Raw genomic sequence first — 26,942 nt, 5'->3', positions numbered from 1 at the left:
TGGTGACACTTAATCACGCAACATTTACTCACGCGACACTTAATAACCGACACATAATCACTTGGACAGTTAATCACGCGATACTTAATCACTTGGACAGTTAATCACGCGACACATAATCACTTGGACAGTTAATCACGCGACATTTAATCACACATTTACAGTATCGAAAATTGCAAGTCTACACATGGGAAATGTGAGCAGCTGCACGAAGATAAACTAAAATTTCACTTGACAGATAACGGTCAACTGTGTTTTGCACGCGCAGTTTCAGTGCCTTGTACCGCTTTGGAGCACTGTAGAGTGGCCGTGCAGTCTGCAGTTTGCGACGTTTTCTCTGCAAGGTCCGCTTCAAAGATTGCTTTTTTGGCAGCGCCATGAGTACACCTGGTTCCAAGTCTCTGCTTACAGACCCGATGACATTGCTTGTACTGGCTGACAGTTCACCCATATTCACCTTCATTTGACTGATAGCCTGTCTTGCCAAAGCCGACTCTTTGTTGCCGCCGTGGTTATGTTCAGCATCAGCGTCAGTTATGATTTGGTCTCCTTCGGTTGTTATACGAACCTGGCACCGACGTTTCTGGTAGAGTTTGCAACGCCACTGAATCGTTCCGTTTGCGTACTCACGGTGTTTGACAAACTCGTACTGTTTGTGCAGCACCGATTGTTTCCCTTTCGATGTTAAGCTAAACTGCACTGTCTTATTAGTCATAGTAATGTCCGTTAAATTAAAATAATCTCGATTTACAACGGTAAGACAGCGGCAGGTCCTTCGGTTGCACCGACTTTTCTGGTAGAGTTTGCGTACTGTCGGCGAATAACGGCAGGCTATAGACAAAGGCGCTGTGGAGTTTGCGTACTGTCGGGGAATAATTGTCGCGTGATTAAGTGTGTGATTAAGTGTCGCGTGATTAACTGTCCAAGTGATTATGTGTCGGTGATTAAGTTTCGCGTGATTATGTGTCTGTAGGCCAACACCAATTGAATGAGGCGTGTCATGCATGGTGGACGTGTGAGCTTGGAGCACACTTGGTAAACAAAAGCCAGTGCGGCACGTAATGACTTCCCACATCCACTTACGCTTTAATTGTAACTATTGCCTCTCTCAATGGTTACTTTATATAACGGTCGACTTCATACGTGCGCTAAAACATCAATAATCCAATTCGCGACAGCTGAGCATGCGCGTTTGTTTCTTCTAACATTTCGCCAGGCGCGTCACCTTATATCCTGTGGGTCGTGAGACAGTTGCTTTGCAAGAAAAGAGTTCAAAGATTCATTCAAATGACACTTCTGAAACCGGCACTTTTGAAATCATAAAAGCCTTTTACCTATCCAGTCACTAGAACGTTTTGGTAGTAAACTATTTGCAGTAGGAAATGCATCTGAAGCTTACACTAGAAAGTAAACAAACCTTGTTTACGTATTGGTAAGTGAAAATAAAACATCCGCTGTCAGATAAACTCGCGTTGCGTCACATCCGTAATCGGTGGTGGCAACACATTTCGAATTGTGATGATCTAGATTCTAGAATATTTGTGGCTGGGGCACACTAGGCCAGTTTACTGGAAGATCAACACTATAAATTGCATTAATTATTCCAGAGCCACTGCTTGCGCAACCACACATCGTTGTTTTCATTGTATCCGACCACACGATGTTAATTTACCTTACGGTTTCCAAAGCTGTACTGTTTTAAGCATGAACAAATATTTAATCACAGGAACAAAGAGCAAAACGAACGTTACAAAGAGCATGAAAACATCACTTTCAGTTCACATAGCCGGTTATTATTTCACCAAAAGTAGGGTGTGGCGAGTAGGTAGAAAGAAATTCAAAAGTACAAGCAGGTCAGTTTGGAAGCGTCATTCTTCCTTCGGTCAATAAATTCCGCACAGAAAGGACAGAATTGACGTTGCATGCAAAATTAAGACTGTTGTTGCTTTTCTTTCATTACAATGCACAAACATTTTGAATTATTGTACTACAAAGAATTTTCAGGACTTCAGTAAATCGAACTAATGTCAGCTGGGTAACAACCAGTTCAAATATAAACAGATTTGCATAAGGGATGCAGTAAAAGAAATAAATTTCGTCCAACGCATGCTGAGAATTCACAGCAAAACAAAGATCTTTTCGTAGCCACTTATATATACTAAGGTCTTATTATTTTTATAGTAAGCAGTATAATTTAAATATGACATATGATATATATTACTGCATTTTTAGGAGTTAGGGCTAACAATTTGAAGAAAATTTTTCACAAAACATTGTTTTTAAAAATGTTACATAAAAAATTAGAGACAAACCTTAGCATATAAAACAACATTAACACAAACAATCGTGGTGCTATTAGGTCTAGCAATTGTCCTTATTGTTGGCAGAGGATCGATTTCGTAGTTCTGTTCCAGTTTCATCGTTAGCCTTCAAAGGTGTTTCTGCATCATCTGTAGCTGCTCCTCTTGATGCTTTGGCAGCAGCCTATGGGAAAAAGTTAGTTATGAAAAAACTTTTAGTACCCTTAAATCATAATCTGGCAGGTGAAATTAATGAAATAGATTAAGTCTAAAACATAGGTGGGCAGTCGGCACTTTGAAAGTACCGTCGGTAACAGTACTGGTAATTGGCAAAAAATGTACCGACGGTACTATTTAAAAAAATTAATTTGATACTTTGTGGGTACCGGTACTTTTTGTGTAAAAGATGCTGCTGCAAATGCAATGTTTACTGCTATTATGCCCCCGTTAAAGGTTACTCCAGGTCAAAACATATGTGACGTTAATCGCTTGCAATTTTAATTGACGTTTCTAGACAAAAAGATCAACAAATGCTAAAATTAGCATTAGGGTTTAATTAACATTTATTTTTGAAAAACAAATTTGTTAAAATTTTGAAATTATTATGTGAAAAGTACCAAGTACTGGGAACAACTGAAATTTCTTGAAAAAAGTAACTCGGTACTGGAAAAGTAACTCGGTACTGGAAAAGTACCGCGGTAGAGTAATTCGGTACTGCCCAAGTATGGTCTTAAACTGATTTTCTAAAATTTTCCATGTCATAGTTTGGTAGAAGAATCTCTATCATCAAACTGAGGAAAGTCTTTGGGCAATGTAAACTCAGCAAACTTACTGGCTCTGATTGCTGAGCTTGTCTTTGTGCAAGTTCTAATAGACACACACATTTTTATCAGATTTTTTTAACTGTTATATTGTGAAATCCGGATTTCGAAATGTACATTAGAATCACTGAAAGGAGTACCAAAAAGCATTTACACAGTCCCTGTGCAACGAAAAAAATATATACAACCATTCTTTGTCTTCTTTAAAAAAGTGGGTGAGGAAAAAGGGACTGAGACTGATTTTTTGTTCCAGGCTTAACACTAGAAGGACGGGGCGCGTCAATTGACGCATTTTCAACCTAAGTGCATCTATAACTTTTAAGTGGTGCATCGCACAACCGTGATATTTCCTAACTTTTCCTACATTAGTGTTAGGTAACTAACCCATGAATATGAAGTTTTTATTTTACCGGTAGAGATAATTAACGTGGTCACTACCTAGAAGGACGGGGTGCGTCAATTGACGCATTGTTACTTCACAGTACAAAAACCAGTTCTCGCAATAGAGAGCATCGTTTTCTTTCTGCTGATAATTACAGGTTTATCGAATTAGGTCACAGCTGGCAAGATAGTGGCGTGATAGGAGGGCGCAACTTCCCTGTGAAGAGTTTGTGGGGGAGGTCGTGGGGATGTCCGATGTTTTCCCAAACCATGACAAGAGACAGGTTTCTGGAGCTCATACGATTCCTTCGCTTCGATCTGAAGACGGAAAGGCGTAGGAATCTATTGCATGATAAATTTGCACTCGCTTCACAACTTTGGAACAGTTTTATATCAAACTGCCAAAAAGCATTTATTCCACAGTGGAAGATAACTGTGGATGAGCAACTATTGCCGTGTAAGGCACGCTGCAAGTTCATCCAATATATGGCCAATAAACCAGACAAGTTTGGTCTAAACTTCTGGCTTGCAGTTGACGTTGAAAACAAATATTTATTCAACGGTTTTCCTTACGTTGGAAAAGATGACGCAAGGAGCCCCCACGTGAGTGTGCCCACCGACGTTGTACTGAAACTCATGGCGCCGCTTTTTCAAGGAGGTTACAACGTCACTTGCGATAATTTTTTCACCTCACTTGACCTGGCGTTGCGACTTGCGGAAAAGAAGTGCAGCCTCGTAGAGACAATGCGCCAGAACAGGAGAGAAGTCCCGGAAGAGTGCAAGAAGAAAAAGGAGTTGCGTGAAACAGAAGTGTTTAGGCACGACGGCCAAACAGCAATTACACTCACATCATACCAGTGCAAAGCAGCAAAAAACGTGGCAATTTTGAGCAGCCTACATCTGGACGTCCACGTTTCAAGCAACGAAAATCCGAAAAAGAAGCCTGACTCTATACTCTACTATAATGAGACAAAAGTGGAGTCGACGTTTTTGATCAAATGGCACGGTTGTACTCGGTCAAAGCAGCAAGCAGACGCTGGCCGGTGCATGTATTTTACAATGTAGTTGATATGGCTCTTATCAACAGCTGGATTATCTACAAACGCGTCTGCCAGAGCAAGATCAGCCGCAGAGAATATATACAAAAGATAGCAGAAGAGCTTACCGGAAGTGTGGAAGCAATTACTCGCAAACGTCCAGCAGAAGGCGGTTGCGGCCCCAGTACCACGATTACCAATCCAGTTGTCAAACAACGCGTTACCTGCACTACCTCAAAGTGCAGAAATCGTACCACCGAAAGGTGCCAAGACTGTAAGAAAGCGGTATGTGGGCGATGTGCTACCAGAAAGTGCAAATCGTGTGCTTAGGAAAAGTATTTTTGAGTATGGACTTATAAGTGTTCACTGGTTTCAAGCGTTGTTTCAAACTGAGGCTTGTATTTTCAATGCGATTGCTTTTGTTAATTAAAATGCACAAAGCGGACATGCGATAGAAGTAGTTTTTTCGGAGCAACAGCACAGTTTTCTCAACAAAAAACGTTAGATTTGCGCCGTTTTGACCTTATGCGTCAATTGACGCACTCCGTCCTTCTAGGTATACGAAAATTGCCGTCCTTCTAGTGTTAACCTTACGAGAGTTAGTCAGGAATTAAAAAGCGTTTAGTCTGTCTGGTATTGGGTTCTAAGTTCAGTAACAGTTGATGTTTCTACAACCCAACACCTTACTTGTTTGGAACTGACTTAGTTGGATTACACATATATTTCAAAGCTTAAATTTCTACCGGTAGTCCTTGTCATGCGTTACATTTATATGTGGATATTAAAAATAGCCAAAGCAAACCTTTTTGCTGCGCTTCTCATATGTAAATATGATAATTATTAGGATAACCACTTCAGATACTATTCCAAGAAATGGCCACAAAGCAGCTAGTCTGTCCTTCACACGAACGTGTACCTAAAAGAATGAGTTTTCCATAAAATATAAATACTGAAGTTTTTACAATATGCTTAATAGAAAAACAATCATGAAACAAACATAAGAAAAACAGTAAAATGTGAAAAAACTGTTTCTAAATGTTTGGTGCTGTGTTGTAATTGACATATCATGCTGTCACAAAAAAGTCCAAATTAAGTACAATCAAAACTCGAAGCATCTATCCATATATATATATATATTTATCATACTAGACAAAATGTTCATAAGAGCTTCAGTGCTTACTTCAACTGTTTGATTACCAGCGGAATTCATAACTTGACATTCATAATAAGCTTGCATGTTGTATTTCAACTTATTAAAGGTAAGAACAGATCTGCAATGTAAAAAGAAACATTTCTCATTACGATAAACAACGTAAAATTCTCATTAAACTTCAATGGCACTTAAGTATTGATGACTGACATGTAGATGCATTTTAATAACATATAATGTTACAAAATCTTGAATGACTAAGTTACCTTTCTGAACTTGTTTCAATGGTTATGTTGCCACCTGAAGACAATGTTACTGGGAGTGCTCCTTTATCTTCGCTCCGTCGGCTCCATTCAAATGTAACAGCAGGATATGAACCCACACAAGTGCAAGTTAATTTGCGTTTTTTATCACCATCATTGAATGTAACAGAATGTTGAGTGTGCTTTTAAAAAGATATACATAAAAGGTTTTAAAGCATGTTTAACATATAAGCATATTTTTATCTTACTTTTTGTCTTATTTCGAAATATCTTAAAAAACAAGGCCTAATGCGTATACCTCCAAGGTAGGTTTAGCCAAGTATGCAGCAGTGATATTATGCACAGGATTTCCATTTAGATTGCATGTATACTCTCCCACATCGGATGTGCTAGTGAGATTAAATGACGATGAGGTCTCACTAAGCATTCTACTTGTCCCAGTTGCATTGGTATATTCCCAAGTAATGTTGTCATTTGAACCTGGCTCATTCAAACCGTTACAATAGACCAGTACAGGGTTATTTGTACTTGTGGTTGAACTCAAAACTACTGTCTCTGAGGTAGCGGTAACTTGACTTGAACACTGAACTATCACCAGTGTAAAAAGTACAACTTCTATGAACACCCAATTCATGGTGTTAACTTTAACAGAATAAACAAATTTTATATGCTTAGCAACCTTTATATAATATATTTGGTAAAAATTTGATAAATATCCTTTTAAAACATGTAAAATAATTTGACTGAAAGTCGCCATTGGCCTAGCCCCCTACAGGAAAGTAATTTTGCTCTCGCTGCACCTAATGTAATGCTAAAATTTTCACCATGTCAACGTACTGCTTTTAACATAGAATATAAAGCAAAATGGCAAATGTGCCAGAAAATTGGCACAGCCGCCAACTTCCTGCGCCAAAGAAATCAGGCAGATCATACAAACTTTCCAGTAAGGGCTTAGCCTCGTACTCTAATCCTTACTGCCCCTGTATAGAAGGTTTGTATGATACGCTGGTAATCTTCAGCGTGGCGAAGGAGCAAAAATCGTTACAACACTGGTGTAAATATCAGCTTTCAGCTTTTTGGCATATTGCCATAAAATCATGTCACAAAAACACACACATGTAAAGATTGCAAGTGCAGTGAAATTCTCTTTAAATAGTTTTTTCTCTTGACAGCGGCAGAGGCCATAGTGCTAAGCGTGGCACCTGTACACATGAGATTCATCAACATGCACATCAAATATTTTTATCTTCAAACCGAGATATAATAAACAAAGGAAAACTGGTTGTTTGAACACCAATTTATTATATATAAACAAAGAATTAACGCTTCAGTGCACACTTTCATACCAAAATATGCATCTTTGCATGCACGATTTCACGTCAAAAACAACTGTACTTTCCAGTCGGTGGCACAGATAGGCAGGGCGAAGCCAATGGCCTTAAAATTGGTTCCACTTATTAAAATCAGAATTGGTTACAGCAAAAAAATAATTAGACTTCTAATATTGGGTAAAACATAAATCCCAATTTTTTTTCGGCGTAGATCGCCGTGCTAAAATGCAAGCTTTCCATACAGGTGGATTGAATAAGCATAATAAGCCTTGGATTGAATAAGCATAATAGGCTAGTACATAGGCATATAACTCTTATTCTTTAACTTGGTATGATACAATTGCATGACAGTATGGTAAGCGGTCAGAACAGTCTAATGCAGAAGTGCACAACCAAATGACGTCAAAATTTGGGTAACAGGCCGGTCTGCATTTCATGAAAGGATTTACCAAAATCTTGGATGTGCAAACACACTAGTCATGTGTGCACATATTCAGTCTTTCTCCAGTGCAAATCTTAATTAACACAGTTTGTAACTAGGCTAAGCCTATAGATTTATCAATTGATTTAGGCTCTGGCTATCTGTGGGCTGGATGAATTTGCATTGATTCTAATGGAACTTCAACCAATCGTTATGGTTAAATGGATGAAGCCAGCTTTGCTTATTTGTAACAATTTGATAATTGTAAACATTTTTCAAAGTGGTGCTTGTAACTTTTTCCCTGCTATGATAATGTCCTTACTTTCTGTCTTGTTCAAAGCGTTATAGCGATTTGAGTCGCCTGCCACTTGATCATATGGATAGAGTTGTGACTGACTTGCACCTTGAAAGAAATTGCCCATGGTCGGGCATGTACAATAATAAGCTGCATAGACTTTGCGTTTGTAGTCCCTTTGTAAACTATAGCGATGTAGGTAGCGTTTTGCTTTGGTAGGTACCACAAATGCAAAGTTGCGGTATAAGATTATGCCTGCAACTATAGCCTATTTCACCATAAAAAATCGGGATCTAGACCCAAAAATCGTACGTACAAAGCCATTTTTCATGGTTTCGTATTACCCTAAATTAATTTTTATAACATAGTAACCTAAAATCAACGTATGTTTACTTTCTAATCTAAATCCAACTCCAATAAAAACCAAAATAACTTGAATCAACTTTTTGCATACCCATTCTCCTAACGTTAAGCCAAACTCTGCAGCCTGACTAACCATTAACACGATTACAATTTTATCAATACATCGAACAAAGACGACCGCAACATCAAATCAACGCCCACTGTAATAAAGTGTAGACAAATGCAAACGTTTCTAACGCGTTATCTACATATGGTATGGTAAGGCGCTGTTTGGCAGAAATGTATAGACTAGCATTAGCTGGTGCAATTGCAATCCAGTGTATGAAAAACAGTGTGCAGCGAACCGTAAAAATTGACCTCCATAATTTACTCGCTGTAGCAACTTTGAAAAGAAAGAGAATTTTTCTTGTTTGTTTATTATAAAGCGGAATACTGAATGTGAGTTTTGGCGATTACGATTTTCCAAACAAAACGTGTGTGTAGGATAATTGGGTTAAAAACAACTTATTTGGAAATTAAAAAGGTTTGTTTTCGTCGATTAGTGTTAAAACCAGTTAGTAATAACGTGGCAGGCTGACTGAGGTGTGGCAAACTTTGAAAACAAAAATGTTGATTTAATTTAATGCGCTTTGTTATGTCTTAACTTGGCTTTATGCCAATTTTAGCGAGTCTAAGTTATTAATAAATGAACCACTTTTAATGCGCTGTTGTAAAGACCGAAATTTCAATTTTACATCCATCAAATTTGTGCTGTGAAGGATTTTGAGATCAGCAGCAACCTGCCCTTATGCATGTTGCCAACTATAGCCTTTTAAATCAGGCTATACATTATGGCTGATCTACAAATGTATGCGGACCATTTTTTGAACGAATTTTTAAATGAAGCAATTCTTGGTGTTTCATATGAGGTGAGAGCAATATAGCCTACGTTTTTTTGCATTATTGTGAAAATATTTCTCAAAGGCAATGATTTTTAATTTCATTTGAGCAGCCCAGCAAAATGTTTACGATGACTCAGCCTATGTTGGTATGATGTTATTCCTGGACAAAAAAATAATAATTATGATAGTTTCAGAACTAGGGCTCGTTTCTTGCCATTTTTATGAGGAATTTATTATAATATTTTCATTTGTTGTTGTAGGTACACAGATCTCTTACCAAAAGAACACTTTTTCTTGATGAAAATGGATCAGATGAAGATGACACCAAATACAAAATTGTTGTTGAAAATGGACTTGACATTTTTGGACAAGCAATCGGAGGTTCCAAGAAACATGTACGTTTTAAGATCTCTTACTTTTCTTAATTGGGTATTAAATTATATTATGTAGTTTAGGTTATTGTTTAAAAATGAAATAATACACATATGCATCAATTACTTGTAAACTGTGATATTTCTTACATACAGTCAATTGGCATGGAAGTAGCCATTTTAAGAAATTTTGAAGATGCTAATGAATATGTAAATATTTAAAATGTATATGTTTTTAGGTTTAGACTTGCATGTTTCTCGCCGACACTGGTTTACATATTCTGTAGAAATTTTGTGCAAGTAGTTTAGGTGTGCCATTGCAGTTGCAGTATAATTCTGTATTTGTAGGTGGAATGCTTGTGCCCTAACTGCAACAGGAATATGGCTGCCAGTAGATTTGCACCACATTTGGAAAAATGTATGGGAATGGGTAGAAATTCTAGTAGAATTGCATCGCAACGGATTGCTAATAGTGGGTAAGTTCGACTAGTTGAGTATTTTATCACTGTGACATTGGCCTTTTAAATATCTCAGACAATTAAAATAACAAAGTTGATTCTTTATACTGTCTCTGGTTTTTGTATTACCTGGAAGTTTAACTCCTTGATCCTGTGTATGCATGTAATAACCATTTTGTTTGTTTCTATATTAAAAATAACACTAGAAGAATTATGAAATATGAGACGTTTTTGAGTAAGAAAGGTTCTTGGATTGACAAAGGCGCTATAGCCGTGACCTGAATGTTCAATTGCAGGGGTTCTTAACCTTTTTCACTTTTTTACCCTAAGCAAGATTCCAAAAGTAAAATTAATCTCCACGAAATGCTTATGTATAGGCTTACACGATACACAATATTTTAAGGTTAAGTATATGAAGAAGCTAAGACATCAACTAATTTACATTTAAAACCATCACTATAGTGATTAAAATATACATATTTTAAAACAAAAATACAAGAAAATTTAACTACCATGTGAAAAGGTGAAATGTATGCACAGTTCAGAACATCTTTACTAATATAAGAATAATTACTTGTTTATTTTTTTAAGAAAACTTTGGCTTTGTTGGTCATATTTATAAGTTTACAACTTGGAGCTATGACATCTGTGTATTTTTACAGAAAATTTGCATCCTCTATGAATGATACCCTTGGAACAGAAGATGACTTAGATGATGTAAATGATGCAGACTGGTTTGTGGCCTGTGAATCATCAACATCAACAAGAAAATCAAAGAAACGTAAAGCTGATCGCAGTAATGGACTAGCTCGAACATCAAAATCAAAAAACTCTCCTAAATCTGGTCCCAGTCATTCAAGTAGTCAATCAGATCTTAAACTTCATGCGCGCAGGGCGGACCATAATGATAATATCCGTATTTTAAATGTTAGACATAACCCAGACAGCAGTAACAAACGAAATGAAAATATTAATCAAACTATATCATTATGGCAACAACACATCAATGCAACTCTGTCTGGGCATGATGGGAACGGAAGCAAGTCTTTGATGGGGGTTGCCCCTGCAAGCGGCATTGTTAAAAAATCCAAAAAGACTACAAAACATTCCCATTCAAAGAAAAACAAAAAGCGCCAAATTTCATCTCAGCAATCTATCGGATTATCATAACGTCTTTGTTGCTTTTCAGAGTTTTCTAATGGTGGAAAAATATGGCACGTATCTTGCCCTGCCAAGAATTATGTTAGTTTTCAATGAGTCCATTTTCCATTTGGTTACTTCTTTATTTATTCTATGCAAATTTTTGTTTTCTTTATTGGCAAAGCAGGTTGAAGTAGCTATGGCACACGGTTATGTTAATAATCCCTGCTATTTTTTCAATAATCTCGTTTCTACTTAAAAGTGGCATTGAATGAAATTCTGTTTCTAGATTCACTATGAAGCGTTTTGTTCTTGATTTAATTTTGTTGTTACTTTGTGTGTCAAAATGTTTTTCATTGCCTGTCTTTCGTTTTTTTTCCAATTATTGCGAACACTGTATTTTTGTGCTGCTTTTTCATTGCAACTTTCTTTTTGTCTGGTTGTAGCAGATCGTGGTGATTCTTGCATCACTTTTGTCATAAGGTTATTGTAGAAATTATACTGAACCTCTTGTTGTCGTATTCACTGCATGGCATACAGGTTTTGAGTTTACTATTGACCAAGTATGTTGTTTGATTAACAATCAATCACTGCTGTATGTTTTCCAGCAATTGGGGACCACTTTTCTGCTTATGACTGCTTAGAATTATTTGGAGTGATTTTTTTGTGTAAAACACGTGCATTGTGATCGTGTGATTTCAAATTATTTATTTTCATTTCGTATTAAAAATCGCTTGTGTTGATGGCAGAAGTAACTGGAATTAGATGGAGAGATAAACTCCTACTGTTTGGAGTCACAATTGGCCAGAAAAGTAAACGTGAAAGGAAAGATACCAGAAAAGGGTGGCACATTCAGGAGTGATGCCAGCCCTGAAAATTATGAGATGTAATTATTATTACTTTAAAGGATTGAACCGAAACCAATACATATTTCACAGCGTGTTGAATTTATACTCATGGAAGCTGGCTACCACAGAAAATAACTTCTGTATGGTCTCATTTATGTAATAAAGCATTTCTACCTATTTAAGTATGCATTTATTTAACAGCGAAATGGCATGATAATCTTATCTAAACAATTGAATTTCTTTCCATACCATAAAACCTAATGTTTACTCTATTCCAATGATTTGTTCAACGATTAGCATCATTTTTTTCAACACGAGTTTAATTTTGTTCAGGCGAAGTTGTATGGAAGTCTTCATTTTCAACTTGAATTGAGCCAATTCAATGTAATTTACATCGATTTGCTGATGGTGGCTGAACTGTGTCAACCCAGTACTGTATATAGTAAACTAAAAGATTTAAAGTTCGTGATCTAACTTTATTTTTGATTCTTCTACATGACCTTTCACAAGTATAAGCTTGCTTCTTCTGGTGTACTAAAAGATGTGTACTCTTTATTTACTAAAAACCTTTCCATTTCTCTATAATTTATTTAAATAAATTTGCTGATAACACTACAAAGCATTTAGTATGTTTTCATTTGTTTAAGAGCTATCTCAACTTGGTCAATTGATTGTTCTTTATGTATTACACAAATTTCCATTTTTGTAGAGACTTTAACTTCATGCTGTGATATCCACCATAATACTACCTAGTTGAGTTATTTCGGATTAAGTGAGCAGCTACCACTGTGGCACAGCAACAGTAAATATGATCACTGATCAATCTGGAATTGTTTCAAGCCTAATGAAAACTTTCTTTACACCACTCTACATATGTTGCAATTGTATTCAAAACTTACAACTAAAATTTAGATAATGCCGATTTTGTTAGCAACATCAAGGGCATCATAATCTGGCGCAAGTTTGACGTAAGCCTTCTTGCGACCATCGGGACGAATCAAAGTATTAACTTTGGCTACATCAATATCGTAGAGCTTTTTCACAGCCTGCTTGATCTGTGGTTTGTTGGCCTTCATAAAAATAAATACTGCAGTTAACAATCTATTCTTAAAAAAACTGGATCATCTCAATTTACAAATTTTAAAGTAAAATCAGCTATGAGCTAAATCTGAAATTTGGGAACAGCTTTTAAAGCTTTAGGCAAAAAGTTCATTTCTTTCATTATAGGGTTCTTGAAAATTTGTATTCAATGTTGTGAAAAGATGTAAATAGAGTGAACATTCATAGAAAATATAAAGTAATGAATAAAATAATATACATCACACATTCCCACCTTAATATCGACGATAAAGACTAGCGTGTTGTTATCTTCAATCTTCTTCATGGCACTTTCTGTAGTCAGCGGATGCTTGACAATAACAAACTGATCCATTCTGCATAAAAGAATTTTTTCGCAACGATTAGAGGCAGCATACAAATGATAAAATTAAACTATGCTACTCATTGATGCTTTGTTAATATATTGACTAAAATTTACTTGTTTCTCTTGGCAACACTTTTGCGAGGGTATTTAGGAGCTCTAGGCAACTTGAGTGTTTTTGGTCTTCTGAAATGAACACTCTTCCTCATCTTTTTCTTCCGATGAGAGTGGAGGCCCTTCAAAACGGCCTTCTTTGCCTTTAGGGCCTTTTCTTTTGCTGAATATACAAGTTATTGCATTGAAATATAGAGATATAGAGTAGGATACTGCTAAGATCCCTTTTCACAAAACAATTTAAACTATTTGAATAACTAATCTGTTCCACTTGTTAATCCTACAATGATGACTGATGGAGTAGAATTAGAGTTATCTTGACTAGACGTTGCATGACCTATGATCAATAATGAATTTCAAAAACAGTTTACCACTTTTAATGTTTATCATTAAGCCTCCGCTGGAAAATTACATAGAACACGTGCTATAATCTTTCTGTCACGTAATAACAACTCTTTCTTGTTTCTGCCTACATTTGCATATCATGTCACCATTTGCATTTCTCATCACTCCAAGTGAACAGTTTGAACAAATTACGAAGCATAATAGGAAATTGGACAATTAATGTTTTGCAATCTGTAGTGTAGATAGTCATTCAATTGATACGTGAAAATAAGCACATTGTGGAAGAGGGTTGCATGATAGACCTCCAGTGAGCTTAAAAGATATACTCCATGAAACAAATGGCTGATTTTTATCGAGTATTATAAATAGTGAAATTATACAACTTGCACCGCAAGTACTTTCAGGACCCTTGATTTCACTCTTAAAGATACTGGAAGTGACTACCCAATTGAAGAATACTATAATAAAACCAAGAAACGTCCAACTACTGTATATACATACATATATCCTAAAAGATGTTTTAACTTCCATCTCAAGCTCATACTTGCATGGTCATTGCATAGCAAAAAGTTTTGAAGACATCGTCATATTAGCAATCAATATTAACAAAAAGCAACAGATGTCTCACAAATCTTTTTCTTGAATCATATACATGTCTTCCTGATAATAAAAATAAGAAAGTTTGGCTTTATGAGGAATATGTTCTTCATGTATAAAAGCTTAGGCAACTTAATCTATCTGCACCAAGTGGACTTTGAGATTTCAGAACACAGGACAAAATCAGGATGTACCTGGTGAATTTTGAAAGTTTATAACAAAGGCCTATGTTAAACGTAAAGCCTTTCTCGGCTTGTTTTGTGTGAGGGGGTGCAATCTGTCTAGAAGTGTGAACTGATCTTTTTTGTCTTAAAAAAGCATTAGAACCATGCCAAATGTCTTCTTTTTAAAGGTGGCAATATAGCATAACGTTGATGTTGGCATGCAGCAAGTAGAGTCTTAAAATATCTTGAGCATGATGTAGTTAACATCCTTCCACTATGGTGAAGAATGAACAAGTTCGTAAACTAGATTAGAAAATTAATTATGTCTCTTAAGAAGCAAAGTGTACACCGATAAAGATTTTGCAATGCGAATTTGGTATATTGAACTTTTTCTACGCAATTTGGGTTTCTTCTACTTTTGCACTCTGACTTGAACTAGAACTTATATAATAGTTATACAAAAGTTTGACATAATAATTCCTCAATACTTGATTCTGATATGGGAGTGAAAAAGTAAAAAGAGACTGTTGAAATGACTGGAATTTTTCTGAATAAAATTGCAATCCCTAAACAAATCTGTAAACTTAGCAGACTGGCAGGCCTTAACGGGTCTAATGCAGAAGCGATAAAATACGTGACACATTTTAACTATACTGAGCTATAACTTAATCGTGACATTACTGCAATTTGCATATGGTAAAGCACTCTAGCATTTAAAAATATTTAGAATCTAAAAGTTAACATAAAATTTAAGTAATTCTCTAACAAAGTCTTAAGCTATAGCCCACAAATTGAACACTGGTTATATGACAACAAAGAGCACACATGCTTATAAACAAATAAATTTTCATAAAATGGCCACTTCAGGGTTCAATTCCAGCATCAGTAACCACATTTAGTTAAGAAAACAAATAACAGAAAGAATTTTAGAATTTAGTCTTTTCAAGTCCATTTTACGGATTTTCTCCATGTAAGCAAGTAGTTTTGGACGAATATCTTTAATAGAATAATGTAAAAAGGACTTTTCCCAAATGGTAAATTATAAACAGTAAAAAGTAATACAACTAAACAGGTAAAAAACTTGTAACAAACACAGATATTACTCCCACCTCCTTTGACTGCCATTGTTTCATCCAAAAAGGATAACTTAACGTGGAGTATGGTTGGGTACGAACTTTTGATTATATGAAGTAATAAAAATCTACCGAAAATATCAATTCTTGATATTTAAACGTTTTACATAATACGTTCATTAAAATTTATTTTATCGAATTTTAAATTTTAAAAATTTATGTACAAAATGGCTTAGTATATTTTTACCGTTTTACATCTATTTTCTAAAAACCATTCGAAATAATACGCAAAGAGATTGCCTGAATAAACCACAGTAATGAATTATCATGTAAACTCATAGAAATCAGCAATTTTTCCCCGTTTCCATGTCCACTTTTCAGGCCCAGCAATAGGTGCGAACTGGGTGGTCATCGGGTCTTCAAAAAAAATGGCCCGTCAGTAAGGCTTAATAACCGCAGCCAAGCCGTAACTAGATATCCGGATATCGGTAGTTGCCGTACGATTTTTAAGGCAGTAGGCTACTAGCAGGGTAGTTACTTAATAATTTGGAAGGAGTAAGACGTGTAAGCCTAATCTACCAAATAAAATGAAATAAGGGACCACTAGACGTCTGTTTATAACCAAATGCTTTTGGTGATAGTAATAGTAATCAAACGTTGTGTGGTGGCCACGTTGAAACGTGGCGTGAAATATTCCGGAGCCAGAAAACTGATACTGTATTATTAAACTTGCATTCAACTCATTTCCATATTAATTGACATCGAAATATATTTCAATTCCACTAAAGACTAGAACAACATTACGTAGCATAGGCTTGAGTACTAGAAAGATGAAGGTCCAAATTAGACTGGGTTACCGTAAAAACTATTTTGGGTGTAAACCCAGAATAATATACAGTTTTTCAGATTAGTACAGGAAAACGCATCACAAAGAAATAAACGTATAAGCGACACGAAACGTAGCTGTAAACGTTTATACAGTATTTTGTTTCACTGTTGATTTGCAATCGTTCATACTTCAATACGTCATAAGTTAGTTTAAAGTTAAACACAATAGTAATTGATGAGTTGTTGTGTGGTTCACAGCGACGCAGTGGGTGAAAACAGTTGTTTTCTCTAAAGTTTTATAACGTTAGTGGGCATTTGAATGCTTGGCCGACCCAAAAATTGGATATGGAAACGCAAACTGTGCTCGAACTACAGGCTACTTGGCCTGCCGTGCGTCAGCCAAGTTTCTCCTTGAACATGGAGTTCACCCTTACGAGCTGAGTGGGTTTGCATGTTCAAGCTTGGCTTCCTTCAGAAAGACATAAATTTCTCACGCTTCTGAGCTCATTCTTTCATTTTAATTAAAATCAGTGTCTTAAAATTCTGATGTAAATTTTATTGAAATTTCAATGCAGATTTAATTTTTAAACGTTTTCACTGTTTTCTTTTAGCAATAACTTAGTTGTTAAACGCAAACTTTAATTTGGTCAATATGTGCTTGCATAAAAGCTTAACAGAATGCTTGAAACAGAAAACAGCAAAAAATTGATATTGCCTAAAATATACAGTAACATTAATATCAATTTACACAATTCCACTTTTTTATCAAAGTAGCCAAAGTAAAATAAATAAACAATTTTGAGAAACAAACAAACTATGAGTAAAACAGGTGCGTATCGATGAATTACACAAACGATTCTTTAACGTTGTTGTTATGGCGCAATGTCCTTGGCAATGTGCTTGAACGGTCAGGAGTGTTTGGGCGAGAAAGTGTTGAAGAACCAGTCTTCTGACTTGTCATAGACCGAAGAGAACTTGCATCTGATTGTACTCGATTTCGACCAATACATTTTACATCGGATCTGACAATTGTTGTCGTGGTAACCCTTCCCGAGATTGTGCTGGTTTGCGATATGTTCGAAGAAGATCGAGGCTTTGTGATACGAAAATATCTGAAAATTAAATACAAAATCACATAGAAAATGAAGTTAAACCTTGTTGTTTTTTAGAATGAGAGTGACAGAAGCTCACAGCACAGATTATTATTATTATAAACGTACAATATCCGTGATTTAAAAATCCTGTAAGGGCAGTAATAAGAAATAATAGCATCAAAACAAGTTAGTCATCAAAAAAGGCAATTATTACCATTTTTACTTTTTTGTAGTGAAGTTTTCTTTTCAAAAGTCTTTTATGCGAAATGACTTCTACACCTCTCCGTATTAGTCATACAGAATTGTTATCAGTAAACGCGTTATGGGTAACAAACCCCGACTATATATGGCCATAATAGCTTGTAAGTGAAATGAATCAACCGTACCAGCCTCTGCCACCGCAGTACACTTTGCGGACTACCTCTGCACTTTAATACTCTATTTCCACAGCACTCTGAGGCTCAATGCACCAATAATACTAATATGTGAACAATTGTTAATACTTAGTAGCAACAGTGTTAGTGATTTCAATTCGATTCTCTCGAGGAATAAGGTTTCGCTTTAATGGCGTAAACAAGTGCTTGGTTAGTTAATGTTTCACGGATATTAGCGATGAATACCGACCGACCTTTTCCACGGATATGTAAGAATCTTGTCCCAATTTTTGAACGACATAATAATGCACGTCACATTAACCAATAGGTTGACGTCATACAAAGCAAGATAGGCCAGTTCAGGTACCACCAAAATAAGTTGAATCGCCGTTGCTATCATGTCAGATACAACACATATTGTTGCAAGTATAAAAACCTTCCATATAACTTTATTTAGCTGTCGTTCCCTGAAAAGGAAGCACATAAATAAGTTAAACTGTTCAATCGACTATCCTCTGCTGATGCTATAGATTTAAAACATTATGTTATAAAGCACAATTAAAAACAATGTAGCCTATCTGCGGTAAAACAGCATATAGGCTATGTAAAGTAAAAGCAAAATTGGGTTTAGCAAGACTCTTTATTAATAACACTGGACAACAGCAAAATTATTCCTCAAATGAAAATAAACTGCCTAGACTAACTTTGGGACGCTGATTCCAAATCTGAAATCAGAATTGGTCTATCACGTCAGGTTTTCAAGATATGAAAATTCACGAAATTCGGATTTTGCATTGATTGGCACTATATTATAAGGTTCTACAGTACAAGGTATTGTGCAATTTTCTTTCCCAGCGAATTTTTGGTCATATTATGTCACAATGCATGTTATGTAAGATTAATATTGACATTATTTTGTAAATGCAATGTTCTATCTTTTCACAATTAATGCATTCTTGAATGTTCTTGGCCATGACTATAGAGGGGAGGGGGGGGGTAGGGGTAGGGGGGGGACATATGTGGAGACCTTAAAGTTGTGTCACTTTTGCTCGGATTGCAGTTGGGTTACACCAAGCATATGTGCTTTCTCTGTTTGTGGGACAGTCGAGACGATGCAAACCACTATGACACAACTGAATGGCCAATGAGAACGGACTACATTGTTGGAAGATATAATGTTAAGTGCCAACCCCTAATTGATCCGAGCAAAGTGTACTTGCCACCACTTCACATTAAACTGGGCCTGATCAAACAATTTGTGAAGGCAATGGATTTCAATGGAGATGGATTCCTGCATATAAAAGAAAAATTTGGTGCAATACCAAGTGATGCTAAACTGAGAGCTGGAATATTTGTTGGCCCCCAAATACGTGATTTGATCCGTGACCCAGTATTTCCATCCAAGCTTAATTCAATTGAATTAAAAGCCTGGAATGCATTTGTACAGATTGTACAAAATTTTCTTGGGAAGTACAGGGCAGAAAATTACTCGGAACTAGTGGACAATTTGCTGGAATCATACCGCGAAATGGGCTGCAGAATGTCGGTTAAACTGCATTTTCTTCATTCACACTTGGAATTTTTCCCGCCAAACCTGGGTGATGTGAGTGACGAGCATGGGGAAAGATTTCACCAAGACATCTCTGTGATGGAATCGCGGTATAGAGGTCGATTTAACCCAAACATGATGGGGGACTACTGCTGGTTTCTTCAGCGTGAAACTGACACTGAACATACTCGAAAGAGCAAGTGTATAAAGCACTTTTGAGGGAATATAATGTTATTTTTGTCTGATTTAATTATCCTGGGTTGTGTTAAATTGTGCAGTATGATAATGCTGTTATTTTCAATAGAAATTACTGGGTTGATTACATGTAATGTTTTGTTCCGCTCAGCCAAAATTAGCCAAAATCACAGTTATGGGTTGTCGTGAGCATATATCATATCTCAAAAACGTGACGTGTTAGAAAAAATCTAAGACCAGATTTGGATTCAGCATTGCAAAATTAGTCTAGGTAAACTTGAAATGAGCGAGGAATAAAAAATAAGTTGTAAATTGTTGTCCAGTGTAATAAATAAACCTTCGTATCTCTGATTTACTGCGGGGTCGATGCGGGCCAGTTCTTGCTTCACGTTTACGAAAAATCATGCTTTTAGCCGATCCTGCGGATTCGCTTCTGTTGCGGCCACCGGTATCACGCTTTTTGGGGCTTTTCTTGTAGTGATTTTTAGATACTCCAGCTTTTCTGTCACATAAATAAATATAGTAAAAACAATTATTAAAATATATTAATACTTTCGCGTTCATGATGTCAGTACTATTTTCAGGAATGTTTGTTGATTGTTAAAACCGACGTTTTAACAATACGTTTGAACAAGGAATAAGCTTATTTGATTTTTGAAGCTCGATATTAACAGTTGCATCTGTTTCCATTCGTTACATTTATGGATCAATCTTATAGGAAATAAAAGCTCAATTTAAGCCAATTAAGCAAATTTTACAGCACGCGTATGATAAACAGAAATACGTGGATTTGTATATAAGGTGAAACAGTGACGATTTATAACCATCTCCCAAACCGAAAATGATTGCGACAGAACGATGTTACACTATGCATGATTTGTTGATTCGCCTCATTTGATTCGTCAAACGAGTGCTACCACAAAGCACCTGATTCGTTCTTTTAATTGCTGACGTCGGGTTATATGGTTGCTAGACATTGTGCGGAAGATATCTTGAGCCGGATAAATTGCATTTCTTGTAAATTAATACTTGGGCTTATGCTGATATTCATTAGATCAGTGGCATTAACATTTCCTACCGACAGGACAGGTTATAATTTGCAGTTATCCTTAGCTTATACTTTACACCACAACTGAGTAATTTGCAGGTTTGAACTTTGAAATCGATACACAGTGTATAGCTTGCGCAATATAGCATAGCCCACAACTCTGCAAACTGGTAGAACATAAATCTTTATGTCATTTCCAGTGGCTTTTGCCAAAAGTGTCAAAGTAAACACCTTATGTAAACGATTGATTTCTTCCAAAGGCTCAATCTCCTCGGAATACCTGGCGAAGCCCGATCGACTTCGCTCTCTAGGTCAGATTGTGACGCAAAGTCATCCGTTAGATTCCCATCTTCATCTGCTTAATATAACAAACGTATACATATTTCTTAAAAATGTGCAAGTACAGATTGTTATCAAAAATTACCGGTTCCGTTCTCCGAGAAGACGTCTAATTCGTCATCGCTATGTTCAACATTGTATATTCCAGATGAGCGGTCATGAACCGGAAGAGCTGACAGTTCAATATCCTGCTGTACTACTTGCGTGTCGCTTGGTTGACATTTGTGATAACTTCCAAGGATTGCTTTCCGACGTAAGGAAGGTTCCTGTTTTGCGGGGGCAGTTGAAGAATGCGGACCGCTCTCCTGCTCTGTATTATTGGGTGATGCAAACCGTTTTTGCCTTTTCTTTGACGAAATCAAGGGATAGACCAAGAGCAGTAAAAGCGAAATTTGTCCAGCAAAAGCAATGCCGTTTATGATGAGTGGCATTGCTTCCAAATCTTCTGTATCATTCACGTCCCTACATCCTTGTGCTGTTGCCTGGTACGACCAACCAGTTACGCTTGGAATTGGATAAATAATGCACACCACTGTTGCACTTGCTACTACTATGAACAATGTGGCCCAACTTGTATATTTCAGCGTATTACAGGCCAGATGCTGCAGTTGAGGCTTAGAGAAGAATGCGTTTTGCCTGAGCCACAAGAAAAGATACACGGGTCCAATGCTTGCTGCGTAAAGCACAAAGCTAGCCGACACTGACCCAACGCAGTAAATGTCAGCTCGCCAACCGAGAAATGCCACTATTTGATCCGTAATTAAACGGGCCATAATAATTACGGTACTTAGAACGGACAATAGTACGAGTCTTTTATGTTCACCTTTCTGTTTAAGACTGCAGGCATATGGCATTAAGCAGACCAGATAATAAAGGTCCAAGAGTCCAGTGCAAAGAATGAACACTTCGGAAATAATCCAATATTGCTCGTTGTAAGGCTCTGGCGGAGGCACAGTTGCATTCAACATAATCAAGTTAACTTTTATATCACCAAGTATAAGACAAACCAACTACCTAGCTGGAAATCTATTTGAAGTAATATAGTGGTGGTTAATACAAGCTTTCAACGAGCTAATGAATCCGGGTATGGTCACTGCATGTCACAAGAGAAGAAAATTCTCACATGTCATAACAGCGACATTGTGGTGCAATCAAACATAAAACGGAACCTCGTAACACCTTATCACATGTGGATTTATATATATCCTGGTCGCGAAGAGGACGTTGTGTAAGTCACTAAGTCACCTTCGATGAAATACGATTTATAAACAAATTCTAATTTTCTTGTCTAATTCTAATGCTAAATACTGTACAGTAGATATAAATATCAAAAGTGGCATGTAGATGATTACAAATGAACTGCAAGCTTGTAACTTTCGCGCTTTGCATTTGCAATCTGTCTGCAAAAACTGGTAGTCTAAATGGGCTATCGTTAGGACTTATAACCACGACACGACAGCGCAATATATACCGTACAATAGTTGCAATCATATTGCTGGTAGTATATTCGGGACTTCAGAAGATTTCTTGGCATGGGAATTCTATTAATAGAGTTAGCTGATCTTGCGCCACCTCGCCTACATAGAACAAGAAATTCTGTAGCTTTCCCAATTACAGCATAATCAACCTTTTCAAAGACGTCATGTGTAGGATATTCAGACCATCATGTGCCCTGCATGAGTCTGCTACTAATGCGCAATCAGCATGAGTAATACATTACATCACCTTGAAAGTTTATAATTAAAAAAATATTTGCTTTATCTATGCTATACATTGAAATACTCTGTGGAATACGCACACGACTACAGGTAGTGTAGGACAGGATTTTTACCTTTGCTATACTGTTTGATTGCAGCGACCATTCGACCCGCAAAAATTGTATAGCCTAATAACATTTAGAGTGCTTGTTTGGATTACTTGTTAACTTAGTCTAGCTTAAACGTTATGACGTATTAATTTTACCCTAACCTTATTCTATTACCTTTAGAATAGAAATTTTAATCCAACCGATATTATAAAAAAGGTTTTGCGTGTTGTATTCTGTATCTGCTCACGAAGGATGTATAATCTGATAACATGCAAAAATCAACGGTATTTGAAACACATGTTATGAGTATGTATGATCATTAATTAATTATCACTACGATCAACACATAATTATAATTACTGTACACTTGCTCCGAACCCTGAATATCCCGTCTATTTAACAAAGCCTATTTTGCTGTAAGTACGTTGTTGGGTCGGGATCGGAAGCCAAACCCAATCATACATCTCAAACAACAGAATATGCAGGTGAAATTGTAATTTTTATATTGCGTATGTGCCTAGCAAACACAACCTCAGATTCAAATAATATTTAATGACAATGAGGTAACTCAGCTTGCCTGATGAAATACATTAATAAACTTAAAATCCAATTAATTCTAGCAGTGCAGACATATGTTTCTATTCTGTTGGTTGAAGACTAATACTCGATTAGATATAATGTAAAGTTAAGAGTTTAACTTGAGTAATAAATTTCACAGTTCTTGAGCAATTTTCAAAGTCAGTAAAAAGCTTAGAAAAAGTTAAGTTTAAAAATTCTATAAAAAAAATATTTTGATACATATTCTATCACACTGAGACTATACAGGCAAATGGTTACTTTTTAGCAAAGACGTATTGAAGTAATCTGAAAAAAATCATGACTCACTCATCAATAAAACGCAGAAAGCTATTTTATAAGTGCAAAAGCATTGATAAAACCTGTAACGATTGTTAAACAAATAAATACGACAATAAGAACAGCAATGAAATACGAATTATTTCCAAAAAAATTAAAATGAATTTAAATTTTTTTGTTCAAAACTTGACTCATAAAAGTTTGCTCCAAACGGCTTTCACGAAAAGGTTAAAACTACCTACAAATAACAATGCCAAATACAGAAAGTCGGACACAAGACCGGCTGTAGGCTACAATAAATGTTGTGGTTTAGATGAACAAAAACAATATCATAACAAGCCTATGCAACGCTATAGAACGGTTTTCACACTTAACAATTAGTATAAATAAATTGACGTTAGGTATAAAGCAAGTTTAGAAGCTTATCATCGGATTTTACATCCGTGAAGTCATGTGATCGGGAGTAGCAGTTCGAGATGGCAAAGAGTCTGGTGTGTTTGGACGTGTCACTGTCATCAATGAACTTTCAGACGGTCCGCGCTTGTGCATTTTGCTACGGTTGAAAGGCACGACTGTGAAGTTTGTTTCGACACTACTGGCTTGAGAATTTAGTGACCTGCTTCTGAGCTTTCTTGAAAATCTAAAAACAGAGAGATGTTCAAAAGTTGTAGGCAGCACTCTTGTATCAGGCTCTCATATATCTAATTTAAAACACGCATCTTGCAATAATTTTTAGATGAATATTGAATAACGTATTGCAACACACTTCGTGTAGTGATTAATAGTATAACCATATATTGCCCCGAATGCGGAAGTTATTAAGCATGCTAGAATGTGGATCGTACATATCACGTTATACCTTGCGACAACACTTTACTTTGCAGCTTATCGTGGATAGTTACCACAAGCTTTATTAAACTTGTGTCACTGTAATGTGCGCATCATGAACAATATTACATCCTACATTATTTCAAAATTGGGTAATTTCGTAAGAAGGAGTAAGTTTCGAGGCCGGTTTCATTACGATTACTACCTACTACGCATGTAGTGATTTATAATTAGCCTACCGTTTTACACTCAGATGTGTAATACGTTTAATTCACAGTGTATGTGATCCTGTTCAAGTACAAAACGGAACAATAGACAAAAATGATATGTTTAATGTCTTACTTGATTGCACACGGAGGGGAAAGCATTTTGGGCCATTCCTTAAATGAGATCAGCACGCAAATAATATTGACAAACAAACTGACGTCGTACAGAGCAAGGTAAACAAGTTCTGGTACCACCAGCAGCAACTGTAATGCTGTTGCGCAGATATCTGAGAAAACGCAAACGCAAGCCAAGATTGTGACTTTCTTGATCAGGTTGGCCAGCTGCTTTTCTCTAAAAATCAGAGTGACCGTTGCTTTAAACTTTTTCAGTACAACCAATGTTAAGCTGTTCTATATTGGCTCCATGTATATAACCAGTTCTAACACTTATCTAACCTGGCAAATTCCTTTTCCTTTTCATTTTTCTTCAACGATCCATTTTTTTTCGAAAGCATATGTTGAGTAGATGAAGTGAAAATGTTACGGCGATGGGTTGTAGTAAATTTCTTCCCGGTTGTTTTCGTAGAGGCTGTCGCTATGTTTTGTGCTTTCCTATACTCACACAAAAAAAAAACAGTAAGAAAGGTAATAACTAATAAGTAAACACTTCTGTCAAGTTAAAAATCGATGATACTGCCGGTGTTTCATTTTACCTGGAGTAAATAACTTTTGTGATGAGGCTTCTTCGTTTGGTCTTAGTCGGTTGTTTTGTTTCACATTCACTTTCAGAATGGGAGGTATACACATCTATTTCCATATCACTCGCTAAACACACAAGGTAAAGATGCAAATGAAGGACAAAAACAAGAATAAAAATCTCAAAATTTCACTCATTTTTTGCATTTTGAAGCGTATAAAAGAGATGGTATACTATATACACAAGATGAGGCCTAGATAATCATCAACCATTACTAACCTGTGAAGTCTGCAAACGTTTCACCATCAGTGTGCTGAGAGTTGGAGGCTTGAAGCGGAGTAGGAGAGGCTGGTGGTGTTGTTGAGAAATCAGGCATTTCCCCGCTCTGTTGCCGGTGTCGAAAATTTCCAAGTGTAGCCAAGCGGCGCATTGATTTGTTTTCAATTCTTGGAATTGTCGGTTGCTTGCACGCCAACATACGCTCTTGTCTTCGTTTCGTGAGCACTAAAGGATAAACGAGCAGTGACAACAACAGCAGCTGTGAAAATAGGACAACGACAAGCACCAATAACGGTAGAATCTCCAAATCACGCTGGTCGTTTGTGTCACGGCATCCGGTATCGGTAGCCCTGTAATCCCAGCCCGTAATGCTTGGAATTTGAAAGAGAATCGTGACTGATCCGGCAGTTGCGATGATTAGAAAAAGAGAAAGCTTGCTGATATAATGAACCTTTTTGTTCACAAGTTGCCTCAATCTTGAGTCGGAGTAGAAAGTGTTCTGACGAAGCCATAAGAACACATATATTGGACAAGAACTAACCGAATACAGAAAAAAGCTGATAGACGTCGAAACGACACAGTATGTATCTTTTTGCCAGCCTAAAAAAGCTACAACTTGATTTGCGACAAATCGTCCGATTCCAGTGACCAGGGTCGCGATTACTAGATACAATAGAATTTTGGTTGTCTTCTTCTTTTCAACTTGAGTTGTGTAAGCGCTGACGGAGATCAAAAGATATGTGGCAACAAGCAAAACAGCACTTATGATAACCTCAGACGCAATCCAATAGATCTCCTCATAGGGCGGTTTTGGGGTGAAACTAAAAGCTGTCATCGTATTTTCTGCGACGTAAATCGTAGCTGCCGTAGTCTCCATGCTTCGAGTTAATTAATTCCGATAATTAGGAATGACTTTGAAAACAATCTTTGCGATTTAACAAGGTGAAAATTTTGTTTTTCTAACCATTTATAACTAAGTGATCGTCACTTCACTGTCAGCTCTATAAAGGCGTTAAACATGCGTCGTAACGGAGTTTATATGGAACGAAGTCATGCCGCGGTCAAAACGT

General features: G+C 36.5%; 5 protein-coding genes across 6 annotated transcripts; 1 reads left to right on the top strand and 4 right to left on the bottom strand.

Moving 5' to 3' along the window:
- Positions 1-1,694: 1,694 nt before the first annotated feature.
- Positions 1,695-6,651, bottom strand: LOC143446611 (basigin-like). Its single transcript, XM_076946329.1, has 5 exons — positions 6,251-6,651; positions 5,956-6,134; positions 5,720-5,810; positions 5,342-5,455; positions 1,695-2,484 (listed from the first exon to the last, which is right to left on the bottom strand). The coding sequence occupies exons 1-5, from the start codon at positions 6,584-6,586 to the stop codon at positions 2,362-2,364; spliced, it is 843 nt and encodes a 280-aa protein (XP_076802444.1). The 5' UTR covers positions 6,587-6,651; the 3' UTR covers positions 1,695-2,361.
- A 2,145-nt stretch (positions 6,652-8,796) lies between these two features.
- LOC143445179 (uncharacterized) lies at positions 8,797-11,963 on the top strand. Its single transcript, XM_076944092.1, has 4 exons — positions 8,797-9,270; positions 9,504-9,638; positions 9,963-10,090; positions 10,735-11,963. Exons 1-4 carry the CDS (start codon positions 9,193-9,195, stop codon positions 11,240-11,242), a joined length of 849 nt encoding a protein of 282 aa, XP_076800207.1. The 5' UTR covers positions 8,797-9,192; the 3' UTR covers positions 11,243-11,963.
- A 963-nt stretch (positions 11,964-12,926) lies between these two features.
- On the bottom strand, positions 12,927-15,965 carry LOC143445180 (large ribosomal subunit protein uL23-like). Its single transcript, XM_076944093.1, has 4 exons — positions 15,810-15,965; positions 13,598-13,757; positions 13,394-13,493; positions 12,927-13,130 (listed from the first exon to the last, which is right to left on the bottom strand). The coding sequence occupies exons 1-4, from the start codon at positions 15,823-15,825 to the stop codon at positions 12,969-12,971; spliced, it is 438 nt and encodes a 145-aa protein (XP_076800208.1). The 5' UTR covers positions 15,826-15,965; the 3' UTR covers positions 12,927-12,968.
- Positions 15,966-17,142: 1,177 nt separating this feature from the next.
- LOC143445178 (uncharacterized) lies at positions 17,143-22,258 on the bottom strand. 2 transcript variants are annotated; one of them, XM_076944090.1, is made up of 5 exons: positions 21,286-22,258; positions 21,093-21,219; positions 20,151-20,315; positions 18,324-18,536; positions 17,143-17,713 (listed from the first exon to the last, which is right to left on the bottom strand). In XM_076944090.1, the coding sequence occupies exons 1-5, from the start codon at positions 22,166-22,168 to the stop codon at positions 17,446-17,448; spliced, it is 1,656 nt and encodes a 551-aa protein (XP_076800205.1). In that variant the 5' UTR covers positions 22,169-22,258; the 3' UTR covers positions 17,143-17,445. The 2 variants fall into 2 exon arrangements, with proteins under 2 accessions (XP_076800205.1, XP_076800206.1); XM_076944091.1 differs by having other exon boundaries at positions 21,093-21,216; positions 21,286-22,256.
- Positions 22,259-23,239: 981 nt separating this feature from the next.
- On the bottom strand, positions 23,240-26,891 carry LOC143445908 (uncharacterized). The gene is made up of 5 exons (XM_076945302.1): positions 25,873-26,891; positions 25,610-25,721; positions 25,353-25,508; positions 25,033-25,248; positions 23,240-24,502 (listed from the first exon to the last, which is right to left on the bottom strand). Exons 1-5 carry the CDS (start codon positions 26,747-26,749, stop codon positions 24,298-24,300), a joined length of 1,566 nt encoding a protein of 521 aa, XP_076801417.1. The 5' UTR covers positions 26,750-26,891; the 3' UTR covers positions 23,240-24,297.
- Between the last annotated feature and the right edge of the window lie 51 nt (positions 26,892-26,942).

The sequence above is a fragment of the Clavelina lepadiformis genome, chromosome 2, assembly GCF_947623445.1.
Source record: "Clavelina lepadiformis chromosome 2, kaClaLepa1.1, whole genome shotgun sequence".
Lineage (NCBI taxonomy): Eukaryota > Metazoa > Chordata > Ascidiacea > Aplousobranchia > Clavelinidae > Clavelina > Clavelina lepadiformis.
This window is presented reverse-complemented; position numbering and strand designations above follow the sequence as displayed.

What these genes read in the sequence shown, in the direction of transcription:
- LOC143445179 (XM_076944092.1), top strand. Translation starts at nt 9,193, where the DNA reads ATGGCTGATCTACAAATGTATGCGGACCATTTTTTGAACGAATTTTTA. An exon ending in TTCTTGGTGTTTCATATGAG is followed by an intron (nt 9,271 to 9,503) that starts GTGAGAGCAATA and finishes TTGTTGTTGTAG; the next exon opens with GTACACAGATCTCTTACCAA. An exon ending in CAACGGATTGCTAATAGTGG is followed by an intron (nt 10,091 to 10,734) that starts GTAAGTTCGACT and finishes GTATTTTTACAG; the next exon opens with AAAATTTGCATCCTCTATGA.
- LOC143445908 (XM_076945302.1), bottom strand. Translation starts at nt 26,749, where the DNA reads ATGGAGACTACGGCAGCTACGATTTACGTCGCAGAAAATACGATGACA. An exon ending in AACGTTTGCAGACTTCACAG is followed by an intron (nt 25,722 to 25,872) that starts GTTAGTAATGGT and finishes TTGTGTGTTTAG; the next exon opens with CGAGTGATATGGAAATAGAT. An exon ending in AAGGAAAAGGAATTTGCCAG is followed by an intron (nt 25,249 to 25,352) that starts GTTAGATAAGTG and finishes TCTGATTTTTAG; the next exon opens with AGAAAAGCAGCTGGCCAACC.
- LOC143445178 (XM_076944090.1), bottom strand. Translation starts at nt 22,168, where the DNA reads ATGTTGAATGCAACTGTGCCTCCGCCAGAGCCTTACAACGAGCAATAT. An exon ending in CTTCTCGGAGAACGGAACCG is followed by an intron (nt 21,220 to 21,285) that starts GTAATTTTTGAT and finishes TGTTATATTAAG; the next exon opens with CAGATGAAGATGGGAATCTA. An exon ending in AAATCAATCGTTTACATAAG is followed by an intron (nt 20,316 to 21,092) that starts GTGTTTACTTTG and finishes TTTATGTGACAG; the next exon opens with AAAAGCTGGAGTATCTAAAA.
- LOC143446611 (XM_076946329.1), bottom strand. Translation starts at nt 6,586, where the DNA reads ATGAATTGGGTGTTCATAGAAGTTGTACTTTTTACACTGGTGATAGTT. An exon ending in ATTGAAACAAGTTCAGAAAG is followed by an intron (nt 5,811 to 5,955) that starts GTAACTTAGTCA and finishes TTTACATTGCAG; the next exon opens with ATCTGTTCTTACCTTTAATA. An exon ending in ATGAGAAGCGCAGCAAAAAG is followed by an intron (nt 2,485 to 5,341) that starts GTTTGCTTTGGC and finishes TTTTTCCCATAG; the next exon opens with GCTGCTGCCAAAGCATCAAG.
- LOC143445180 (XM_076944093.1), bottom strand. An exon ending in AGTGTTGCCAAGAGAAACAA is followed by an intron (nt 13,494 to 13,597) that starts GTAAATTTTAGT and finishes TCTTTTATGCAG; the next exon opens with AATGGATCAGTTTGTTATTG. An exon ending in TCTTTATCGTCGATATTAAG is followed by an intron (nt 13,131 to 13,393) that starts GTGGGAATGTGT and finishes ATTTTTATGAAG; the next exon opens with GCCAACAAACCACAGATCAA.